This window comes from Pteropus vampyrus, unplaced genomic scaffold, assembly GCF_000151845.1.
Source record: "Pteropus vampyrus isolate Shadow unplaced genomic scaffold, Pvam_2.0 Scaffold19, whole genome shotgun sequence".
NCBI classification, from domain to species: Eukaryota; Metazoa; Chordata; class Mammalia; order Chiroptera; family Pteropodidae; genus Pteropus; species Pteropus vampyrus.
Window position 1 is genome coordinate 6,183,122 of NW_011888800.1, and position 21,601 is coordinate 6,204,722.

At 50.9% G+C, this 21,601-nt stretch overlaps 1 protein-coding gene across 3 annotated transcripts; it reads right to left on the reverse strand.

Annotated features, from left to right (window-relative positions):
• Nucleotides 1-783: 783 nt before the first annotated feature.
• BMF (Bcl2 modifying factor) lies at nucleotides 784-21,325 on the reverse strand. 3 transcript variants are annotated; one of them, XM_023527743.1, is made up of 5 exons: nucleotides 20,830-21,325; nucleotides 18,412-18,708; nucleotides 16,816-16,976; nucleotides 4,742-4,839; nucleotides 784-4,569 (listed from the first exon to the last, which is right to left on the reverse strand). In XM_023527743.1, exons 2-5 carry the CDS (start codon nucleotides 18,701-18,703, stop codon nucleotides 4,524-4,526), a joined length of 597 nt encoding a protein of 198 aa, XP_023383511.1. In that variant the 5' UTR covers nucleotides 18,704-18,708; nucleotides 20,830-21,325; the 3' UTR covers nucleotides 784-4,523. The 3 variants fall into 3 exon arrangements, with proteins under 3 accessions (XP_023383511.1, XP_023383510.1, XP_011353202.1); XM_023527742.1 differs by lacking the exon at nucleotides 20,830-21,325 and adding an exon at nucleotides 18,962-20,791; XM_011354900.2 differs by lacking the exon at nucleotides 20,830-21,325 and adding an exon at nucleotides 18,962-20,788 and having other exon boundaries at nucleotides 784-4,839.
• Nucleotides 21,326-21,601: the final 276 nt, after the last annotated feature.

The window sequence follows — 21,601 nt, forward strand, 5'->3', positions numbered from 1 at the left end:
CCCTCCCTGGGCCTCAGTTTACTCATCCTTAAAACTTAGGGGTTAGAGAGGACGGTTCAGCGTCACTTCGAGTTCCCAATGTCTGTGACGGGAGGAACTGGAGTCCAAGGCTGGTCCTCAGAATGCCAACAGCTTCCTAAATCATGGGGCCCAGTACAGGCGAAGTGAGTTGGCCCTCTGGCTCACAGCTTACTGCTGATAGGACTAGTGGTGGTTTTTCCGAAGGATTTTCAGAACTCTGTCAAGAGCTTTAAATTACTCTCTTGAGTCAGACACATTGTTAATCCACAAAGAAATGCAAGCCAGGAAGTCTCCCTACAACCAGCCTACCTCCTGTGATACCAGCTTGATAAAAGGAAACCGAAGCCCCAGCTTGATGGCAGTAGGGATGGTGGGGGTGTGGGCAGGTCCTTTGCACACATTCCCTTTAATCCTGTAAGGCAGGCACAGCTGTATTTTACACGTTAGAATTGTCAGTTCAGAGAGGTTACATAACTTTCCTGAGATCATTTAGCTGGTGGAGGCTGGAACCGGATCCAAATCCAGGTCTGGATCCAAAGCCCACGTCTTTCCACTTCATGGGGCCTCCCTCTGCTGCGCTGCTTACTGTGTGGTCAGAAGTCTGAGCTCTTCTCCACTCCAAGAGTAGAAGGGAAGGCCTGACAAGCCAGGAGCCTCAGGGGCAACAGGATGGCAGCTCGGACACAAGTTAGGAGTCTCAAATTCCCTAACAAGTCCCTTTGCATTTTCATCACACCTTGAAAAAGACAGACCAGCTTTGCTTTAAATGGTTTTATTAAAAATGGTACCAATTGATAGGGAAAGATACACACACACACACACATATATGCATGTGAAGAACAGAAAGCCAAATACTCTGTACAAGTTAAAGAACAATAGGTCCCCTTTCCCCTCCCTCTTTACCGGTCTCTCTCTCCCAGAGGCAGAGTGCCTAGAACCCAGGGCAACTAATCTGGGATGGACAAAATGCTACATTCTCACTGGGTCTCCCTACAGCCCCTATGGACCCAGGGATGGGGTGGCCAGCTGGGCAATGCTCACAGAGCAGGGAGAAGCACTGGCTGCTTGTACAGAGAGGGGCAGTGTGGACCAGGAGCCTACAGGCTCCGAGCACCTTCAGCCTGGTGTCTGGTGCACCTATGGAAGAGCTCAGCTTTCTCTGCCATTCTCTCAAGGCTCTATGTCCTCTTCAGCCCTGAGGTACTCACTGCCCAGTGTCCCCAGGAAGCTTCAGAGGCTGACACGTTAACCCCTTTATGGAATAAGTCTAGCCAGGGTAGCCTGCCACGAAGGGTTGCTCCCTACACACAGAGGGACCCCACGGCTTGCTCCAGCCTGGGCTGCAGTACTGATTCACTCACAGAAGCCTTGAGAGCCGTGGTAACTGATGAAGTAAGTTCTCCTGCTCTCTACTCTCCCTATCTCTTTTTCATCAAGCCCTCCTCAAAAGACAAGCTTTCAAGTGTGCTCCTTGCTGACCAGGACAGTCAAGTGACTCCCCAGCCTCCTTCTGGGAAGACTTCAGGCTGATGGAGGCCCTGGCTGGACCATCTTAATCAACCCCCTCCCTGCCATGCCCAGGCTAGAGCCACACTCAGACAGGGCTTGGCCACTAGGGACAGTGAGACAAGTCAGCTGGGCCCCTTTGAGCACTCAGAACATGCCTGCCACATAAGCTCTACACACAGACCCATTCCCCTAGGGGCTGGGAGAGGTCACTGGGAGGTAATCTTTTTCTGCCTCAGATTGAGCAAGAGAAGGCCATGGGGGCAGCTCTCCAGTAGCCCAGGCTTTGAAGCAGGCAGAGAAGCCAGGCCCAGTCCTCCAACTGGCTGGGGGAGTCAGACGTCTGGCCTGGGGGGTTCCCTCCCCAGTCTGTCTACAGGCTTCCAGAAACCCCTACTCTGGGGCTCTGAATTGGAAGGCCTGTTTTGACCCTGAATAGCAGGCTTCCCTTCCTCCAGGGCATTTCTACAATGGGAAGGGAGGTTTCCAGTCCCTCTCCCACCCCCACCCTCAGCAAACCACAAGAGCTCCACAAGTCTTCAGTTGGTTACAGGTCAGGACCCAAGGTTCTCCCTCCCTCTAAATCTGATTCTCCGCCCCCTCACTGGAGACAGACAAACCTCTGGGGCTGGGGGGGTGGGGAGCGGGGCCCAGGGGCAGGGATATGTCTCCTGAGGCTGGACTTGAGGAATGTTCAGACCAGCACACCAGGCAGAGGGGGAAGGAGCCAGTCTACATCACTAGGTCAATTAACAACAGCCAGCCAGGAGGAACCTCTCTCCTTCCTGGGGCTATTCTGCCAGTAACCTCCAGGGTTTTCTGGGGGAGGGGAAGGAGGGAGGTTTTAAGTTTTGTCCTGGCTTGCTTAGGATAGTGAGTTACTTCTTGGCTGCACAGAAGACGGAGATAGTGCAGTCAAACCACACTCCAGCCGGTCCCAGGCTCAATGTTCAGGTGGGCTTGTCAAACTCTGGGCTCAGTTCTCAGGACAGGCCACAGGGCATCCCTCCTGGGCCTGGCAGGGTCCCTGAAGCTGATGGCTTTGCCTCAGCACCAAAGTCTAAACCATTTATTTGCTTTCTTACTCAGCTCAGGTAGAAGGTCTGCCAAGAGGTTTTAAAAATGGTTGGTAGAAATAATCCTGATTTTCTTTTATGTTCCACTCAAGCGTCTACCAGCAGTCTGCCTGACACAGCCTTGGTCCAGGAGAAGGGAAAACACCATGTCTTATGCACATCATAATGGTATGGAGACACACAGGGAAGGCTGGATTTCACAACCGTCAGTGTGCCCCAGAGCCAGTCTTCATACCTGTTCCCTGGGCTCCTTATAAGCGGGAACCCATCTTCTTAGCAGACAAACCATGGTACACACCCTGAGAATATAATTCTGGCCAAGAAGAGGTAATACCTCTAGGATATCCAAACAGAACAAAACAAAGGCTTATTCACAGTCTCAAGTCCTTCTCCTCAGGGCCACTGTGAACCCACACGGCAGACTTCGTGCAAATTAGTAAAGGCACCCCTTCTTCTAGGCAGACATAGCCTTCCTTACCCTAGGGCATACAGCTTAGTGAGCAGAGTGCAGGCTGGATTTTAACCTCCATTATTTTCCTCTGCAGGTTCCCTTGTGCAGTGAACAACCTGCCCGACTGTATATCCAGAAGATCAATGCTTTCCGCCACAGTACTGAAGACCTCCTCTCTGCAGAACTGGAAGAGCTCAGGCTTGTTCAGATTTGAGAGCCTACTCTGGACTCTTCCAATTTCTTTGGTAGCCCTGGGGTCTTCTCTGCCCAGGAAGGCCATTTTTACTTTGGGCCTTGCTTCCCTGTTAGCACCAATGTTATCTTTTCTTATATATGCAAAAATTATTTAATTTCCAGGTGTCTAGTTCACAGATTCTGTTAACCAGATTGTCTATGTCTTTTCGGATTCCGTGTGTCTGCTGTCAGAGCTGGCAGACTGGCTGTTTTAAATTCTCTCCATTAGCGCCACAGCAGGGAGAGAAAGGAAGAAGTTCAGAGGCAGCTGTGATCCTGCTGAGTTCCAGAGCATGCCCTTCTGGCCTAGCTGGTAGCCGAAGGAAGACAGGAAATGTGTACCCAGCTTTGCCGGTTCCGCACTCTAATCATTGTCTGTTACTCTAAAAGACATATTTCAGCTGACAAAGCCACTATGCTGGCTTCTTCCTGTATCTTACTAGGTGTGAAAAAGGAATGGGGATAAGGAGGAGGAGGTATGTTGTTTCTAAGGAAACCAAGGGCTGACTCATTGGTGGGATGGCCACCACATTTCCCAGTCCAACTGCAATCCTGCCCCTTCGTGCCCTAGAGTGCCAATATTGGGGGTGGAACGCAGTCTGCTGCTGGGTCTTTGGAAAGAAGAACCGACAAAGGCACAAGCTGTTGGTGACTGTATGTTGATTGGCTTTTTGGCTCATCCATGGCTAACACCCAGCCAGATCCAGGAAGCCAGAGGTGGCAGTGGTTCTGTACCTCAGGATCAATCCTGGGGCATCTAAGTAGGAGTAAGTCAGATTTGAGGCCTATGCAGAAGTTTGGTTCCTTTCGTGGCATGTTTGCGGAGTCCTTGGAGAAACCCAACCCTCCCTGAGGTCTGCTGCAGATGACAGGGGCTGGCAAGAATCCCTGAGCCCTTGGGGGCAGGCACTGGCTGGGCCAAATGAGAACCCAGATGTAGGCTGACCGGCTTAATGAAGTTGCCACACTCAGCTGGAAAGCCCCTGGCCGAGGCCTTGGGGGGTTAAAACAGTGTGACCGTCTGGACCTTGGCCCCATCCACAGTAAAAGGCTGATAGGTTTGGCGGAACCAGGAGTCTGATAATCCAGTCTCCTATTTCTTAACCAAGCTCCTGTGGGAAAACTATAGTCCACCTGCCAGAGGACATCGCTACCTGGTCATCTTCAACAGCTGTTGGCAGAAGAATCTGCTTGTCAGAGCCCTTGGGAGGTCTCACCGTCAGACACATTGACCTCTACTTCAACAGTGTTTGACAAAGGCCCCCATTCCTGGTCGAGGCCCTGAACAGGGAAAGAAGTCCCATATGGGTATGTCTTATGTACACATAGAGATACATTTTTAAAATAAAAACAAACAAACAAAAAACGATTTCACAAGACATAGTGTCAAGTGTCAGTCCTCGCCGATGTCCTTCCTGTGGTGCCCCTTTCGAAGAGGGCAGCCCAGCCTCACCTGGGACCTGCCCCATTCCTGTTCTCATCTCCATTCAAAGCGAGGTTGTGTAGGAAGAGGAGGATCTGCCACCACACGCGATTTCGGTTCTGCTGGTGCTGAAAGGGAAAAACAAATCAACATGACTCCTAAACACAGCCTTAGACGACTCCTTATCATTTCCAATAAAAGATCAACATGTCTGGGGCAGCACTTTAATCCTATCAGTATAGCAAACTGAGGAGGTGGGGGGACAAGAGAAGTGGTGATGAGGGGGAGATAGTTGAGTTCTCCAAAAACAATCACAGTTTTAACATTAAAAAGAAAAGACCAGGCTCTTTATGCACTGTGCACAAGAGGATTAAACTTTTTCCCCTGCTTGCAGGATTTTCCAGAGTTTAGCCAAGTGCTGCTTTTAATCAGATTGGCTCCTGAGCCCCTCAAACCTCAGCTGCATGAACAACAAACTTTCTTCAGAAAGAAAGAGAAGAAGTGCTCCCCTCTCTCCCCCCACTCCAAAGTAACACAGAGAACAAGGGGGAAACAGGGGAGCCTCCATCTGCAAGTGATTTGACACTGTGAAGGTCAAAGGGTTAATCTTCAATTTAAACCACACTGCTGAGGCAGCAAAAATCTGATTTCATCCAGTGCAAACACGCACACTCACAGACACACAGACACACACACTCTTGTGCGCCCGCCCTCTCTCCCTTCCCAGCATCTCCAGCTCAGCGCTGCCCTTTTTATAGCTGCTCTTGACAGTAAGCCATAAATAACCCCTCTTGGAACGCTTTCCTACTGACTGGAGCCAATTAAACGTTAAGCAAGAACATACTTGAAAACAAAACAAAAACAAAGAATGCACTACTCTCTGGAGGTTATCCCAGGTCCTACTGTCAGGCAGAGAAGCTGGGGGCAAAGGTCAGGGGTCAGTGGCTCACAGGATTGTGGCTGGTGCCCCGCCCACACAGGTACCATTTCCCCAGGGCCAGTGGAGGCCAGGAGGGGACTGAGGGGTGCTGGAAGAGGCAGTCTTTGTTCTCTCTTTGTCAGGGCTGGGGGACTGGGCTGGGGCCCTCTCTACAGGGTTCTCAGTGGACAGGGGAATAAAAACTTAGTGTGCAGATAGGAGCCAGGACAGGCTGGACCCGGATTACTGCAGCAGCCCAGGCAGCAGACACGTTTATGTGAAGTGTAGGGGGAGCTGGAGCCCTCTCTTGGACTGTCTTTAATCATAGCCCCGGCCCCCACCAAGAGGCTCCTAGTCAGATGGGAAGAGGATAGAGTAAGTCAGTGGCAGAACTGGAAAGTGAGCCCAGATCTCCTGGACTCCCAAAGCTTTGCAGGTACATCTGGCCCAGGGCAACCACGTGGTTGCTGGGTTCCCTTTCACTCTGCCTTGAGCCACAACGAGAAGAGAGGCAAGGTGTCAGCTGAGGCTGATCTCAGAACCCTGCCAACCCAGGAGAACAGAATGCCCCATGCTTGTGGCAATAGTATTCTTTCCCCTGTGGAAGGGAGCCTGGAAAACCACCCAGAAATGTGGAGGCAGCTACTGCTAGGAGGGGCAGGGAAACTGGGCTGCGCCATAGAGGAGGCCTGGCAGACTGTGGCTGGGAGACTGATGGCTTCCTTGTGTTTTGTAAACAAAGATGAGTAAAAAGAGGAAACACACCCGGCTTAACAAAATCTGGTTAGAGTAAAGCAGCGTGAAAATGGACTCAGCTGCAAACCTGAAGACTCAGGCCCACGGCAGCTGGGCAGAGCACCCGCCCCTTCTCCTCCCCAGCTGCTGCCCGAGACAGGTGCAAAGGTCATGTGGTGGAACAGGAGAATCCAGGAAGAGACTGGTCCCTGGAGAGGCCAGTCTGCTGGAATTCCCAGTCTCCTCAGGTGCCTGTTTGAAAAGGCCAAGTAACAATAACAGCCGTGATCAGAACAAAAGTAGTAACACTGAGTGTGCTAGGCTCTGTTCTGAGTGTTTTACATCTCTGCTTCTCAGAGTATGGACCATGGACCAGCAGCCTTGGCATCATCTGGGAGCTTATTAGAAATGCAGACCTACTGAATCAGAATGTGTACCTTTAACAAAATCCCCAGGTGAATTCGGGACATATTACAGTATGAGAAGCACTGCTTTATATACATTATACTCCTTTCATCCTCTCAACAACCCTATGAGGTAGGTATATATTATCATCTTCATTTTGCAGATGAGATCATTGAAAGAGTTAGGCCACATAGCCAATAAGTGTCGGGGACTGGACTGAACCCAGACTACCTGACCCTAGAGCAGTGGTCCCTAACCTTTTTGGCACCAGGGACTGGTGCTCCTATGAGAATCTAATGCCTAATGAGCTGAGGTGGAGCTGAGGTGGTGATGCTAACGCTGGGGAGCAGCTGCAAATACAGGTGAAGGTTTTCTCCCCTGCCCTCTGCTCACCTCCTGCTGTGCAGCCCGAATGGGGACCCCCGCCTTAGAGCAATGTCCTTACCCACTGTCACTATGCTCTGGGTGCCACCCTATATACCTTTCTTTATACCAAATCTCACCCTCTAGTCTCTGCTTCTCTAAATCATCTCAAAACAGCATAATGCCCAAGGAAGGGAAATCACAATACTATGATTTGGGGCCTGGTCTAATTCCATCTCTGTATGACTCAGTTTCTCCCCCAGATTCCCTTAATAGAGGCCACCTGATGCCTGGGTAACCTTCTGAGCCTTGAGGTCTCTGAGAATAAGGCAAATCAGTACCCTCACTCCCATCACTGGGGGTGTTGGGGTACCAGAAGCAGCCGTGGGCCAGAGAGTGCTGTCAGAAAGGCTGAGGTCTGGGGGACACAGGCAGGCCTATGTGCAGGTCTACCCTCAGGAAGGATCCAGGTTCCATGCCTCTGCCTGCTACAAGCCTCAGGGATCATGAATCCACAAGGAAGGCTCTGGGCCAGAAATCAGAGGACCTGGCTATAGGCTGGGGTCTCCTACCAGCCTGTCTGTGAGTCCTCACTTCCCTTATAAGTGAAATGCAGGTTCCCAAAACTGTGTCACAGAATCCACTGAGGTGCTGCTGTAAATACAGAGTCCCACCCATACCAACTGGGTCAGAATCTTCAGAGAGGGGGTCCAGGAATTTTTATATTGTACAAGCTCCCTGGGTGACATTTTTTAAATCAGAACTAATAGTTATTGTCTATTTTAGTCACAAATACATGTTAACTGTAGAAAAATTGGAAAATACAAGAAATTACAGAGGAGAATATAAAATCATTCATGATTCTATAGCCTAGAAGAAAACACTCCATAATTTGGTGTTTTCTTCAATCTCTTTCAATCTCTTCCACCCAGAGTAATGACTTGGCCGACCAGGGGCAAATCCTGCCCAGGTGGTTCCACGGCAGCCAGGCCACAGACAGGCATTTGGAAACCACTGAGGTGCTTTCCAGCCCTCAGGTTTGGTAATTCGGAGTTTGTCATCCACAATTATCTTTAGGAATACAGCTCAGAGCTCCAACAACTGAATCCGGTCAGCCTGGTAGAGGGTCTGGGTGGGCCTGGAGAACAGGCTGCCTGTACAGAGAGTTAAGTTGGCGGCTGCAGCAGCCATGAGACCAGCAAGAGCAGGCCTGGGGACCCATCTACAGTCCCAGCAGCCCTTTCTCCGGGCACAAGCAGATGCCACACATATTCCACTTAGCCTTCTCCTGCCACAAGCAGCCACCAAAAGGCCCTTTCCTGAAAGAAAACCAAGCTGCCTCACACCAAGAGAATCAAAGAATGCCCTGATTTTGAGGGGCAACAATAAAACATGTTTTAAAAAATTAAACAAAAGGGCCTGACTAGAAAGGAAAGAAAAAGGACTTGAAGAGAGGCCAATGAGAGAAACAGTAAGGAGGAAGGAAATCACCATTTACCCAACAGGATGAAGTACACAAAGACACCAGAATGCCAGAGAACATGGGTCCTTCTAGGGGAAGGGGTGGAGAAGGGGAGAAGGAAGGGGGAACCAGGAAAGAGTGTGTCTGGCTTCTGATTCTCGGACACTTGGCACAGCACCCAGCACATAACCTGAGATGAGTGAATGCAAATCCCAGAGCAAGGCCCAGCTCTCCCAGACTCGCCTAGAGCACCCATCAAAGTACGTGAACCTGCAAAGTATAGGGGTTCCCAGAATGCATGGTCAGGATACCCTCAGGGCTGGGGGATTAGGCTACAGGGGATGGGAAGCTGGTGGGAATTTAAGCTGATACCAGAAGCCCTCAAATTCGGAGTCTAGAGTGTGGAACTAAGGCACGGAGGGGAAGAATAAAGGTGAATGCCCTAAGGGAAGGGGTTCTAACAGGGTGGATAAAAATATTCTCTTCAGTAAAGAGAGCAAAACCAGGCATAGAGGCCTAAGGTGTTTCTTTGACTCAGTCCACTTCCTTGCTGAACTCAGGGGATGAAGGCAGTCAGTAGACAACCATTCCAATCACCCCTGCTGTGTGCAAGGCACGGTGACTGAATGGTCATTCATCCTGTATAATAGGGAATATGTAGGGACACACAGTAGGTACTCAACAAGTACACATTGGACTGACTACAGAAAAGTCAGCCTTGCAAGATAATCCACTTGTCTGAGGCCAGGAACCACTGATGTCTAGCCAGGTCTAAAGATGTTCTTGATGTGATAGTATCAGCCTCTTGCCTGGGGAGAGGCCCAACTAGTAAAAGGCTTTTTTTTTTTCCTTTTTAAAGAGCTGGCTGTGGTGTTCAACATGGTTGGATTACACAAATCAAACTCTGTTTCATCCCACGTGACCTCTGCCCTAAACACAAAGAGTGTTCCCTGCGCTCCCCCGATAAGAATCTCCCTCTGCCTCTCCCCTTCAGATCCAATTCACACCCTCTGGGGACTTTCTGTGTCACCAGTGTTCCAAATGTTCCAGCAAGAGCTGATTTACCCCAAAGACTTAGAAGAAGGAGTGAGGCTATGCTGAGGCCCTGCTTTAAAAGAACCCTGCAAATTCACCAAATGGATAATTTATTATATCTCATACTTAGAACAGGGTGCGTCTATCTTTCTGTTTGCTCCTCACAAACATCTGGGACATAGGAAGGGCAGGTATTATCACTCCCATTACGCAGATGGAGAAGCAAAGGCTCAGAAAATTTACCTCAAGCAAATTAGTTGAGAGGGGGGGTTATTCAGACCTATGTTCTTTCACTAAAAGAGCTATGTTCTTTCACTAAAATATTATAGAGTGTTTATTCACACTATGAAAATAGTATTAACTTTTCAAAATGAATCACAGTTGAACTGCTCCCCTAGTATGTTTAAATACATTATTTCCAGATCATTAACTATTTAGTAAGGATGCTGTAGACCAGAAAAAATAAACCTTTCAGAGGCAGAGCTAACTGAAGATCAAACAGAAATAAAGCTAAAATTGATCTGAAATTTTGACTTCAGATCATGTTCTGAAACCATGCTCAGTTTCTTTAAAATGCAGAATTGTATATACTCTGCTTTATGAGGAGACACACTCTATAGAGTGACGTTTCCCTACTTCTTCTCTCCCTGCCATCAGACTCTGAACCCACCCTGGTGAGGCTGAAGGGAAGGGCACTGCCGTTGAGAACTGGAACACAGAGATAAGGGAGACCTTAGGAAAATTTCACTTGAAAGAAGCTTGGAAGATACCTTTGTTCAATTCAGCAAGTTTTTATCAAGCACCCAACTGAGCTAAGAGTTATAAAGAATATGAGGATGAGCAACGTAAACCTTGTTCTCAATTATTTTACAATCTGAAGGACAGAAAAGCAAAAACATAGAAATAAGTGTGACAAGAGGCAGAGCAGGGTCGAGGCAGAGCAGGGTCGAGGCAGAGCAGGGTCCAGGCAGGAAGTGGGAGCTTCATCGTGTCCTCGCTTTCAGCTTTCCGGGATGCGCTTGCTGAAGAGCAGGATTGGGTGGGGTAAGACCATGGTTTTAGGATCAATCAGAGCTGTATGACTCCCAGCTCAGCCACTTACAGTGTAACCTAGGCATGCTATCTCCCTTTCCTGATCTCAGTTTCCTATAAAATGGGAATAATGGGGTCTAGAAGTACAAGGTTGCTATGGTGATCAAATGAGAAAAATCTATGTAAAGCATGGGGCCTGGTGGCTGCACCGAGCAAGCTCATCCCTCCTGATGAGCACAAGGGGAACCTGCACCCACTTCGCTTTGCTGAGCTCTTCCTTCAACATACTCTGCTCACAGTGCCCATCCAGGAGTGCTATCTTCTGAACAGACTCATCGAGTCTTCTGGAAATCCTTGACTTCTCTCTCTGAGATAGGCCATGGCAACCAGAGGTAGCTGGGCTCAGAATTCCAGGCTGCCAAGCTGAGCCAGGGATTCTAAACCCCACATGGCACCTCTTCGAGCCCAGTGGGCCCACTGCTCCAGAATGCTCCTGATGCAGACACCCAAGGAATGAGCAACGCAATGGCAAATGGAAAAGGAAAAAATATTCCTTGCCAAGAGCTTCCTCAGCCCAGCCAGCAGTGCTAAGAGGATGTTGTAACCACAGGACACCACCATGGCAAAAGGGCAGCCTGGGGCCAGCAGATTCTCAATCAAAGACAAGAGGAGGCCTTCAAACACAACTGGAGGTCTTCAGCCACAGGATGCTGGGGATGAGGGACAGGGCTGTTCATACCACTCATGCCCCAGTGCCCTGCTTTTCACTTTCATGTCCTGGAGGCAGAAACTACTGAGGCCCTTACCCAGCTCCCCACTAGGACGGCTCTGTGGTTCGGTGTCCCTCAGTCTGAAAACAGTTCCATTAAACTATCAGGCAACATCTTAAGAGCTCAGAAAGGAAACAGTGGTGTGTGTGCTCTGGTCAAAGGCAAGGGAGAGAGGAGATCAAGGAGAGGGGAGGTCTCTTGTAGGTCTACAAGGCTGTAGTAGGAACCCCAAAGCTCTAACTCCTAACCTGGGGCCTTTGCAGCTGGCTGTTCTTGTTCCACCTGGGACCAATTCCCTGGACAGGACAAGACAAGCTGAGCATGGAAGATGGCTGGACCCCCCTCCTCGCCATACACACTGACTGCTTTCATTCTGGTCACGGAACACGCCCTCTTGGTTGCAAGACATGGATCAAAAGGCAAATCAGACATTTTTTTCTTTAGCTTTCATTTTCTAGTGCCTCCCCCAAATCCTTCCCCTCATCATTCCCCCTCCCCCTAGGGAGAAAAAAAAAAAATCCGACTCCCATCCCCACGGCTTGCCTTGCTGGGGAGGGAATGAACTGTCCGGAACCACAAGGCCCTTCTCCTGGAAGAGAGAGTAGTCAGGTGCAGAGCTGTGTGGGGAACTCTGCTTCTAGTCAGCCACGCTGATGACTCAGAAGCTAAATATAGCGAGCGATATAAACAGAGCCAGCCACAGAGCAAACACAGGGCCCCCAAGCCCCAGCACTGGCTCTCACACGCACAGCAGCTTTCCACAGCCCCTCCCCCAGCCTTGCTCTTCCCAGGCACTGTCCTAGGTGGACCTCTCATCCCTGGGACAAAGACTGGCTCTTTGGGGGACCCTTCTCACTTTAGGGCTAATTTCTGGGGCTCCTGCCCAGGGCTGCTCCATCTAGAGCCTGAACAACCTCACTAGCCACAGTCTGAGCTCCAGAAAACCACTCGCCAACAAGGAGAGCATCCCAAAGGGTCCGGAAGCAGTCAGTGTCCCTGAACAAAGGATCCAGGCTGCTGGCAGAGAAGCTGCTAGTTAATAAACCATGCAAACACCACCTTGGGTACAACGTCCAAAAAAGCTCCCCAAGAATAAAGGCAAGTCCAAGCGAAATCCTAAAGTCACCTTTTAACACATTTCCAAAAGTGTCAAACTATTCATACTGTAATAGGTATACGTCTTAAAATTTCCAAAGGGCTTTCACATCAACTCTGTAAGGTAAGCATTAGAAACCGAGGCTCGGAGAAGATAAATGATTTGCCTATGAACATAGTACTCATAAGTGACAAAGCTGGGATTTGAACCTAGATGTGTCTCGAAGTCTAGGATCCCTCCTGTGATAGTGCAGGTGGTTTCAAATGAGTGACTAAAATTTTTCTCAGATTTTATTTTCCAGAAAGTCTAATTACTATTCAGGGAATTTCCAAATCCAACTGTTCTGAATGGAACCACTCTTGGTCCAAGTGAAGAAGCCATTTCCAACACAAAGAATTCCAACCCTCCTGTAGCTTTACTCACTCAACCGTCTACAGTAGCTGGGTTTTTTGTTTTTTTTTGTTTTTGTTTTTTTTTAGGATTCTTGGCTTCTTGACGTTGCCCACAAATTTCAAGATGGTTCTACGGGGACAAGAGACTTTTCAAAGGGGAGGGAACACCAGTTACTGTCCAATCTTAGGCTCATGCCAGAGGAGACCATGCCAGGGGGAATGGAAAGAAGCTGGGACTCACCCGTTCTGACCAGAGCAGCCAGCCAGGAGCTCAGTGAGGAGGCAAACCTGCACCTCCTCTTCCCTGCAGGAGCTGGATGAACATGGAAACACCAGGGCATCCTCACAGAGCATGAGTCAAGGTAGGTCACGGTCAGCAGACCACGAGAGGTCACCTACTGCAGCTGGTGGCTCGAAGAGGAACAAAAAGGAAAACCTTCCGCTCCAGATGCAGCCAAAGAAAGGTGGGTATGTGACCAGGTTTGGAAAGGCTTTTACCTGTACCCACTCTGCCTTCAACTCTCTTGCTGCTTTGCAGACTCAAAGAGCCAACAGCGAGCACCTCGCTGATACTGATCTTCTGCCTCCAATTCCATTCCAGTCCAGAGGAGCCACCCTGAACTGATCATCCGAGTAACCGGGCTAGACCTCCACACCGAATGCTCCTTAAGAAATATGCTGGGAGGGCTTATGACCAGCATAAACTGACACCCAGAGAATTTGCAATCTTTCCCATCTGGGGTCACACTGATGCACTCAATTTGCCATAATATCACCTTATAACAAACACACTACCCATCACCCACTTCTTCTGCTCCACATGTCCTACAGAGAAGCCTTCCCCTGATAACAGAAAAAGAATAACTGAGGTCCATAACCAAGGACAAAAGGCAGAGCTCATACCTCCTATAGGACTCAGGGACCAATGGCCACTGTCTGGCCTTGGGACACCATCCCAGATCTGAGGAGAAAGGGGATTGCCAGGCCCCTTCAACTTCTTACTGCCTCTGGGTTGTCTTTCGTGGCTCCCTAAACTCAGCCTACAATAACGGGGAATGACATCACTCTCTGAGGAGACTGTACAAGGCCAAGCCCCACAGCTGAACAGCCTGGACACTGATTTCTCTGGACAGGGTGACAGGAAACTCAGGGATCAGCATGACAGGTAGGATGGGGAATGTGAAGGCTAACCAGGATTATAGAGAGACAGAAGGAAACAAGCATTAAAGAATACCTACTGTGTGCCTGGAATTTTCATAGTTATTTTCTCACTTAATCTTTACAGTAAAATCCTGTGGTAGTAGCTCAAATTTACAGAAGAGGAAATAGGCTTGGCAAGGTCAAGTGACTTCCCAAAGGCTAGTAAGAGGCAAAACTGGTATTTAAACCTGGGTTTTCTGACTTTATACTCAAAGCCTAGAGACTTAACCCTAAACCACTTCCTTCCTAGTGCCTCAGTTTCTCTGTCTGCAAAGACGAGGGAAGGGAATAGGGAAAGAAGGTAAAGGATAATAATGTAGGTAAAGAAGGTAAAGGATAATAATAAAGTGCCAACAGTACTTTCTAGAAATATCTGACTGTAGTTTATATAATAATTGAGTTCAGAAAAGGACTCACTTTTCAAAAAATTTTTTAAAGAGTTTAAGTCAAACTGACAACGTATATCGTATATCGGGGAGCAAGATCTCAAATGCTCTCCAGTGATTCACTTAAAACCAGCCGAGGAAAGGTCCTATGAGTGCCAGTGCTCCACCTGCCTGTAGCCATTATTCTAGCTTTTCCCGCAGGGTGAGCTCCTGGTGAAGGTCTGACAGCAGGGTTAGTGGGGAGGAGGGGGTTAAAAGCAAGAGGACTCCACAGACAAAAAGCCTGGTTCTTTGTAATGGAAAATTTGGGAAAGTTAGCTCTGGGCTAGAGAGGCTTCACTGGCCAACTTCCTGCCACTGCAAGATACAAGAAGTAGGTAGAGGGCAGGTAGATGAGGGGCACAGAGAACTCAGGAGCCTGTATGAGGTGGGGAGCAGAGCAAGAAGGTTCTCCTACAGTCAGTTCTCCTGCAGCTCTGCCCTTCCTCCTCCCAGCTGGGGTGGCTCTGTCTGAGAGGACAGTACCCTGTCTAGAGCTGAACCAAGCCTTCAAAGCAGCAGCCCTCGACTAAGGTAAATAAATGATGCCAAGCAGCAAAGAACAGGGTCAGACGTTGGGACCAGGGCCACTTCCTCCTGTTCATGACTGAGTCAGGAAGAAAAGGCCTTGGGCTGTGGTCTAGTCCTGTCCTCCCCGCCTGCTCCCAAACCTTCAGGGATGGGGGAATATTCTGGGAAACACCTGTTAAGAGAGACCAGGTCTGGTCTGCTGGGAATGAAGAAAGCAGGTTTCCAGGCAGTTCTCTAGATGAGTCTAGGAGACTCACAGCCACTGTGTCCTTTATCAGCTCTAGCACTAGGACTGGAAGATGTGAGCTAGGCTCAGCCATTGGCCTGTATAAGCAGAATAGAGTGAATGGGTAGGAAGGAGGCCAAGAGAAAGAAATCAAGAATCAGAGTGAGTCCACACATGCCTGAGGGAAAACTCTAGGCCAAGTTTCCACAGAACAATCAAAGGAGGGACCAGAGATTGAAGCTTGGGGCCAGAAGACAAGGCCAGGCTGCCTTATTATCTCAGCACAGGGCCACCCTCCCTTCCTGATCTCTAAGGGACTGGGATTGCCTACCGGGACCACTTCTAGACCAAAATTTCCCTCAGAACTCCTTGGCAGAAGGCACTAACCGTATCTAACCGCCAATGGCCTGTTCTCAGGAGACCCAAAATCCTTAAGTCAAACCTACTACTACTGATAACTCTCCTCTTGTCATCCGAAGTGACCCATGTAACTCAGAGTCTGACTGATCATGGTGTTATTTATTCTTTTGATTTCCAGACAGACAACACACACACACACACACACACACACACACACACACACACAAGCACGCACGCACACACGCACAGATCTTGCTGGGCCAGGGACACTGTCCCAGAGGTAGCGAATGTGCACACTTTCACGTGGCATGCCTCGAAGGTGGTTGTACTAGCACAGATCAGCCTCAGGCTTCTCTCCCTGTCTTGGCGGCTGTTCAGAAATCCAGACCAGAGAGGAAGGGTTAAGTGCTTGGGGGCCGCCCAGACAGGGCTACAGAGCAGGGCAGCCTCCGGCCCATGGCACGGAGGGCTGCTCCAGCACGAGCCTGCCAGCCGCCGCCTTTGTTGATGGACTCTGCCACATGCTCGACTGACACGCGATGTCCCGCCCTGGCGGGGCTGGTGCCAGGCTGCCGGCCAAGCACCAGGCCAAGCGCCTGGCTGCCAGTCTGGAGAGACTCTCTGAGGTACACTCTCCAGAGTCCCAGGCCCCAGTTCCCAGACAGAGACAATGAGGAGCGGCTCCCCAGCTGGAAAGTGTCAGGTTACAACCGGTTCCACCGCTTTCCCCCACTCAGGCCCATCCCTCTGCCGTGGTTACTTCGTTCCCACTGCACCTAACTGTCCAGTTTCACTGCAGCACCCTGAAAATCTCCCTTTTAGGTCTGTGAGGGACACTCTCCCAACCTGGGCTTCAAGAAGACACAATTTGTCAAGCAAGGCTGCAAAAAGCTATCCCATTCCCTGGGAGGGAGTGATCATAGCATCTCCCAAAAAACCACTCTTCTGGAGCCTGAGCTGAAAGTGGGCAGATAACCAACTTGGAGCTCAGAGATGAGGGCCCATCCAGTCCTCAGGAATCACAATAGCCAAGGCCAGAACTCTGGGGCCATATCCTTGAGGCCTGGCAGAGACAGAGTTGCTAAGGCAGGCCCCAGCTCCCCAACCCAAGCAGACTCAACCCCCAGCCCCCACCCGAAGGCCCCATGCCTACTTGCTGCATATGAAGCCGATGGAACTGGTCTGCAATACACTGAAGCTTTCTGGCAATCTGTATCTCTGCTCGATGTTGCCACAGCCCTTCAGGAGGCTGCTCGCCAAGGGGCAAGCCTGCAGGGAAACTGGCAGGGAGAGGGAGCCGGTAGCCAGCATTGCCTGCAAAGACAGAGGGCCCACATCTCAGCATTCTCCATAACTGTCCCTTCCTCCCATACCCAACACTCCTGGCTGGGACCTGGGGCTGAGGCCTTTATCAGGGCACTCTGCCAAAATTTGGACAACCTGACTTGCCTGTTGCCTGAGTATATAAAAATTAATGGAAATGGTCCCAGCCTTCCCTTCACTTCTGTTCACTAGCAGTGTCATGGCAAAGGTAATACATGTGGGTGCACTTGTCCTTATTTACCAAGCTATGCTTGACCATAATTTATTATTCATGTAGTAGCAGGTTTACACTCTTCTCTGGAAAAGAATAGAGGCAGCTCTCCAGAGTTCCTGGGTTGAGCAAAGCAAGAGACAGAAAAAGAGAAAACCAAAAAGTGTTTTCACTTTTTAGTGCAGCAGAGGAAGGCTGGTCTCCGGTCTTGAAGCTCTGGGCAGTGGTATAAAAACTAGGGAGAGCAAACTCCTCAGACCCACAGAATAGCCAAGTTCCTCTCCGGAGGCGGTCCCAGGTGAGACCAAGTGCTGGCAACACAGCTGCCGCTAGGGGCGCTGGTGCACCTCTTCCCTCCTTTTCACTGTCCTGCCCACCTGCCTACCTTATTCATCTTCTCTGACTCCAGCCAGAACTGATAGGCCAGAATTGCCCCACAGGGCAGCTCCATCTGGGAATAACTGCATCATCTCCTCAATCTGTCTTTCAGATCCAGCAAGATAGCCTCCAACCCCTTTCTCTCCCTCCATAAGCTATTACACTAAGAGAAGAAAACAGAGTGTCTAACCCTGCCCTCTTGCCAGAGGACAGCATGTTGCTCATAAAACAAACCATTTAAGTCCACAAATGAAGGGGTCTTGTCTGACTGAGCCTTGGAAACAGCCCCTCTGCTGGCATGAAGCCCAGGAAGTCCCAACTTCTTTCTCCAGTTCCCCTTCCAAGTGCAGAAAGTCCCAAGTGACAATTGGGGGTCACCTTCAGGAACCTTCCCTCCCAGAAGGGGCTGGGTTTTCCCCTTCAGTGTCAACAGTGAGTCACAGATCCCCCAACCTTTTCTAGGGCAACACGAGCTACTTTACAGAAAGTACATCACTACCAGGACACAAAAGTCTGGGCCACTCAACAGGCCGCAGTATGTAAAAGCCAAGGCCTAGGTACCCTCTTTCCAACCCAAGGAGACACCATGGACCAAGAATCCCTCCAGAAAGGGAAAAAAGAACAGATATAATGCAGGGCAATTTGCTCTTCTTGGGGCCCAAGGAGCACAGACAAGGTGCAATGACAAGCAGAAGGGCAGCAGGTGAGAGTTGAGGAATCAATAGCCCCTGCTGCTCAATTTGGGGAAGGAAATAGCAACGAGCAGGTTTGGGGAGGGAAAGTCCCCTCTTTTCCCCCAGTCTCTATGGGAGGAGTCCTGAGGCTAAGAGCACTCACCATAAAAGAGTCGCTGGGGTTCCTCAGTCACCCCACAAGGCAACATGACACCCTGGCTCGGAGAGGCTGGACTGAGGGTCTGGGTGGCTTTGTCTTCCTGGCTGGTGGGTCGAAGCCCAGGGCCACAGCAGTGGGTGAGAGGAAAGAGCTGCAGACGGCTGAGGGGGCAGTCCAACTGGCTCTGGGCAAACAGGTCAGCAGAGGGCAAGCTCCCAGGCTGGGTCCCCAGCTCCCCATCCTCTGGCTGAAACACATCATCCTCCAGCTCCTCCACACACTGAGGTGGCTCCATCTCCCCTGTTAGGGAGTAACAAGGCATCCAGGATGCTGTGCCCACCTAGACCAACCCTGGAGTGGGAGTCCTCCCCTCCCCTTCCTTCTTCCTTGGTCTCCCTTATTTAGGGAAGTGGGGCAAGGTACTGATAACAGATAACCCTGATGATAAAGCACTGCAAAGAGTAACACCCACCCCCAGATGTGGACTGCCTCACTGTCCAAGGCCTCTCTACACCTCTTTCCTGAGCCCACCCAGAGCTACCCTCCCCTCAACCTTTTCTGATCCAGCTGGTCACAATCATGAAGTTTGACTGCTACGGACTCTGAGCAATAGCAGAGGTATGATCAGCGGCTACAAGCACTCAGGGTACCTGGGGAAATGTCAACAAGACCAGCCTCTGAGTAGCTGTGGGAGGGCAGAAAAGTGCTGTGACTGGCTGTACGCAAAGTGCTCACAACTATCTCTCACTATCTCTCTCCCTCTCTTTCTCTCTCTCTTCCTCCCTCTCTCTCACTGCCCTGGGGAGTAACCACCAAGTCAGAGCTGAGCTCCAGGCTCAGCAGTAAAAACAAAAGACAGCCAGCAATACTAGGGCAGCCAGGTTCCCTCCAAACGCGCAAAGCCCCGCCCAGCTGCCCATCTATTCTAGTCTCCACCCCCTGGCTTGCTCAACACAACAAACAGGCTCCTTGGTGTGTCCTGGGAGAGAAGAGAGAAAGACCCAAGTTAGGCATTGCAGCTACCCTCTCAGCAGAATAGAGCTGTCTGCCCACCACAGCTTGGCCTAGAAGATAGGTCCAGCATTCAGCAAAGTGGCCAGCCTCCCCCAGCTGTTTGCTCACTAGTCTCCAAGGCTTCAAAGCTTTCCCCATAGCTAGCCTACCATTCCTACCAGTGCTGAACCTGAGATTGGTACAACATGCCTCACAAGAAGGAAGTGAAATTCAGCCCTTTCTCTGTGACCTCACTCACTGCCTATACTACTCAGGTTGTTGATGAGTTTCTTGGTGACAAAGAAGTTCCTCTTGCTCCACCTGATGTCTTTTGGAAGTCTGAGCTTAGAGCCACCCGGCGTCTTGAGCTCCCAACCTAGCCCCCTTCACACACACTAGGAACCCCTTAGCACCCCTGGGCAGCCAGAAGCAACAACCACCTGAATGGTTAGAGAGACAATGTTTGTCACTGCCAGATTTAATTAGAGATCCCCTGAGAATTTTGTCTCTCAAGTCTCTTGCCTTTGAAGAACAAGCCAAATGGTATATGGGTTGGTAAAGTTAAATTCAGAAATCCTGGCTTTCCCAAATGCAAGCTGTCTCTGAGGTGCATTCTTCAACAGTCCCTCCATCCCATCTAGTCCTTGCCTATCTCTGCCCTCTTCCCTGGAGAGTGAGATGCCTAGTTGGATGGCAAAACAGGCACCTGGTGTTCTTTGAACAGTATTTCCCAAAGAGGGGTGGGAGAATTCCAGCTTATCCGCACCAGGAAACAAAGTTTCCTGCTGAAAGGACCAAAAGCTGTCCTGCCAGTCACCTGGCAGGGGCTCTCCTTCTGCCCTTCAACCTCCTCTCAGCAAGCTGGCAATCCCAACCTAAGAAGGGGCCCTCCAAAGCCAATCACATGCAGGAGTCATTGTCTTGGTTCTTCCTTTGAAGCCCGTCACCTCCCCCTCCCCCTCCCAGCAAAGCCCCAAAGTTCAACCCTTGCCTGGACTGAACAGTGGGGGAGGTGCAGCCAGAGGGTGTGGCTCTACCAGCCGGGGAGACCCTTCTCACTCTCCACAGTAACTGCAGGTGGGAGCCTCGGGAGGGGTGCAAAGTCAAGTGTAAACTGGGATACAGTAGAGACGCTCTTCTCCCCCACCCCTGAGCTGAAGAGGTGATGTCCAAACTGGTAGGAGCAGGGCCCTCCCTGAGAGCACTGCCAGGGAAGGTTTTATTCCTAGCAAGGAGAACTAAAGCTCGCTGGAGCCATCTGAGCCCCTAAAGGCTCTAACAGGGATGCTGAACTTACACGACTCCTCTTCCTCCAAGAAGGCAGTAGCCACGCACTCTGAACCTCAACAGGGGCGAAAGTCTGGTAACACACACACACACACACACACACGCGCACGCACGCACGCACGCACACAACACACAGCAGACCTGGGTGACTCCAGGAGAGAGTCTCAGCTTCCGAGTCGTGATGCCAGGGCTCCGCGCCAGGGTCCAGCGTGACGAACACTCGGGGGCTTGGCGCCCAGACTCAATTGGGAAGGAGGGGGAAAGCCCAGCTGTTAAGGAGAGGAGCCTTCAGACTCCGCAGGGAGGCAGAATGCCCCACCACTCCCTGTCCTACCCCAAAGATCCAGAGGCCGTGCAGTTCTCGGGAGCCTAGGTCGGCTCAACAGTGCACCGCAGGTTCCCCCGCCCACCTGGACCCAACTCCTTGGACGCTCAAATGCTACTACCCCGAAGTTGCCTCGTGGAGCAGTGCACCTAGATGTGGGTTCTGCACCCCACTCCCGCAGCCCAGCGCCCCAGTCCTTCATGGTCACCCCACACGCCCCGCAGCCCAACCCTTCCCCGGCCCCCACGCGCAGCGCGACTCCTCTCCCCACTTCCCCGAGGAGGTGCGATCCAACTCCGCTAGGCTCCCGGCTGCCCGGGCGCTCACCGGGCTGCGGCGGGAGGCGGGAGGCGGGAGGAGCGAGCGGGGGCGGCAGCGGCAGCAGGCGGGCGAGCGCGGGAGGAGGTCACTGCGCACCGCGCGGTATTGTTTCCAAAATACGTCCGCTCGGGGCATCCCGCAAACAGCTGATGAGGCCCCGCCTCCTGCGCGTCACGCCGACGGCTGGCCAATAGTAAGTGGAGCCCCAAGTCCCGGGCTGGGCGCCTGCCAGGGACGGTCACGAATCTACGAACCTTCCCTTGGAAA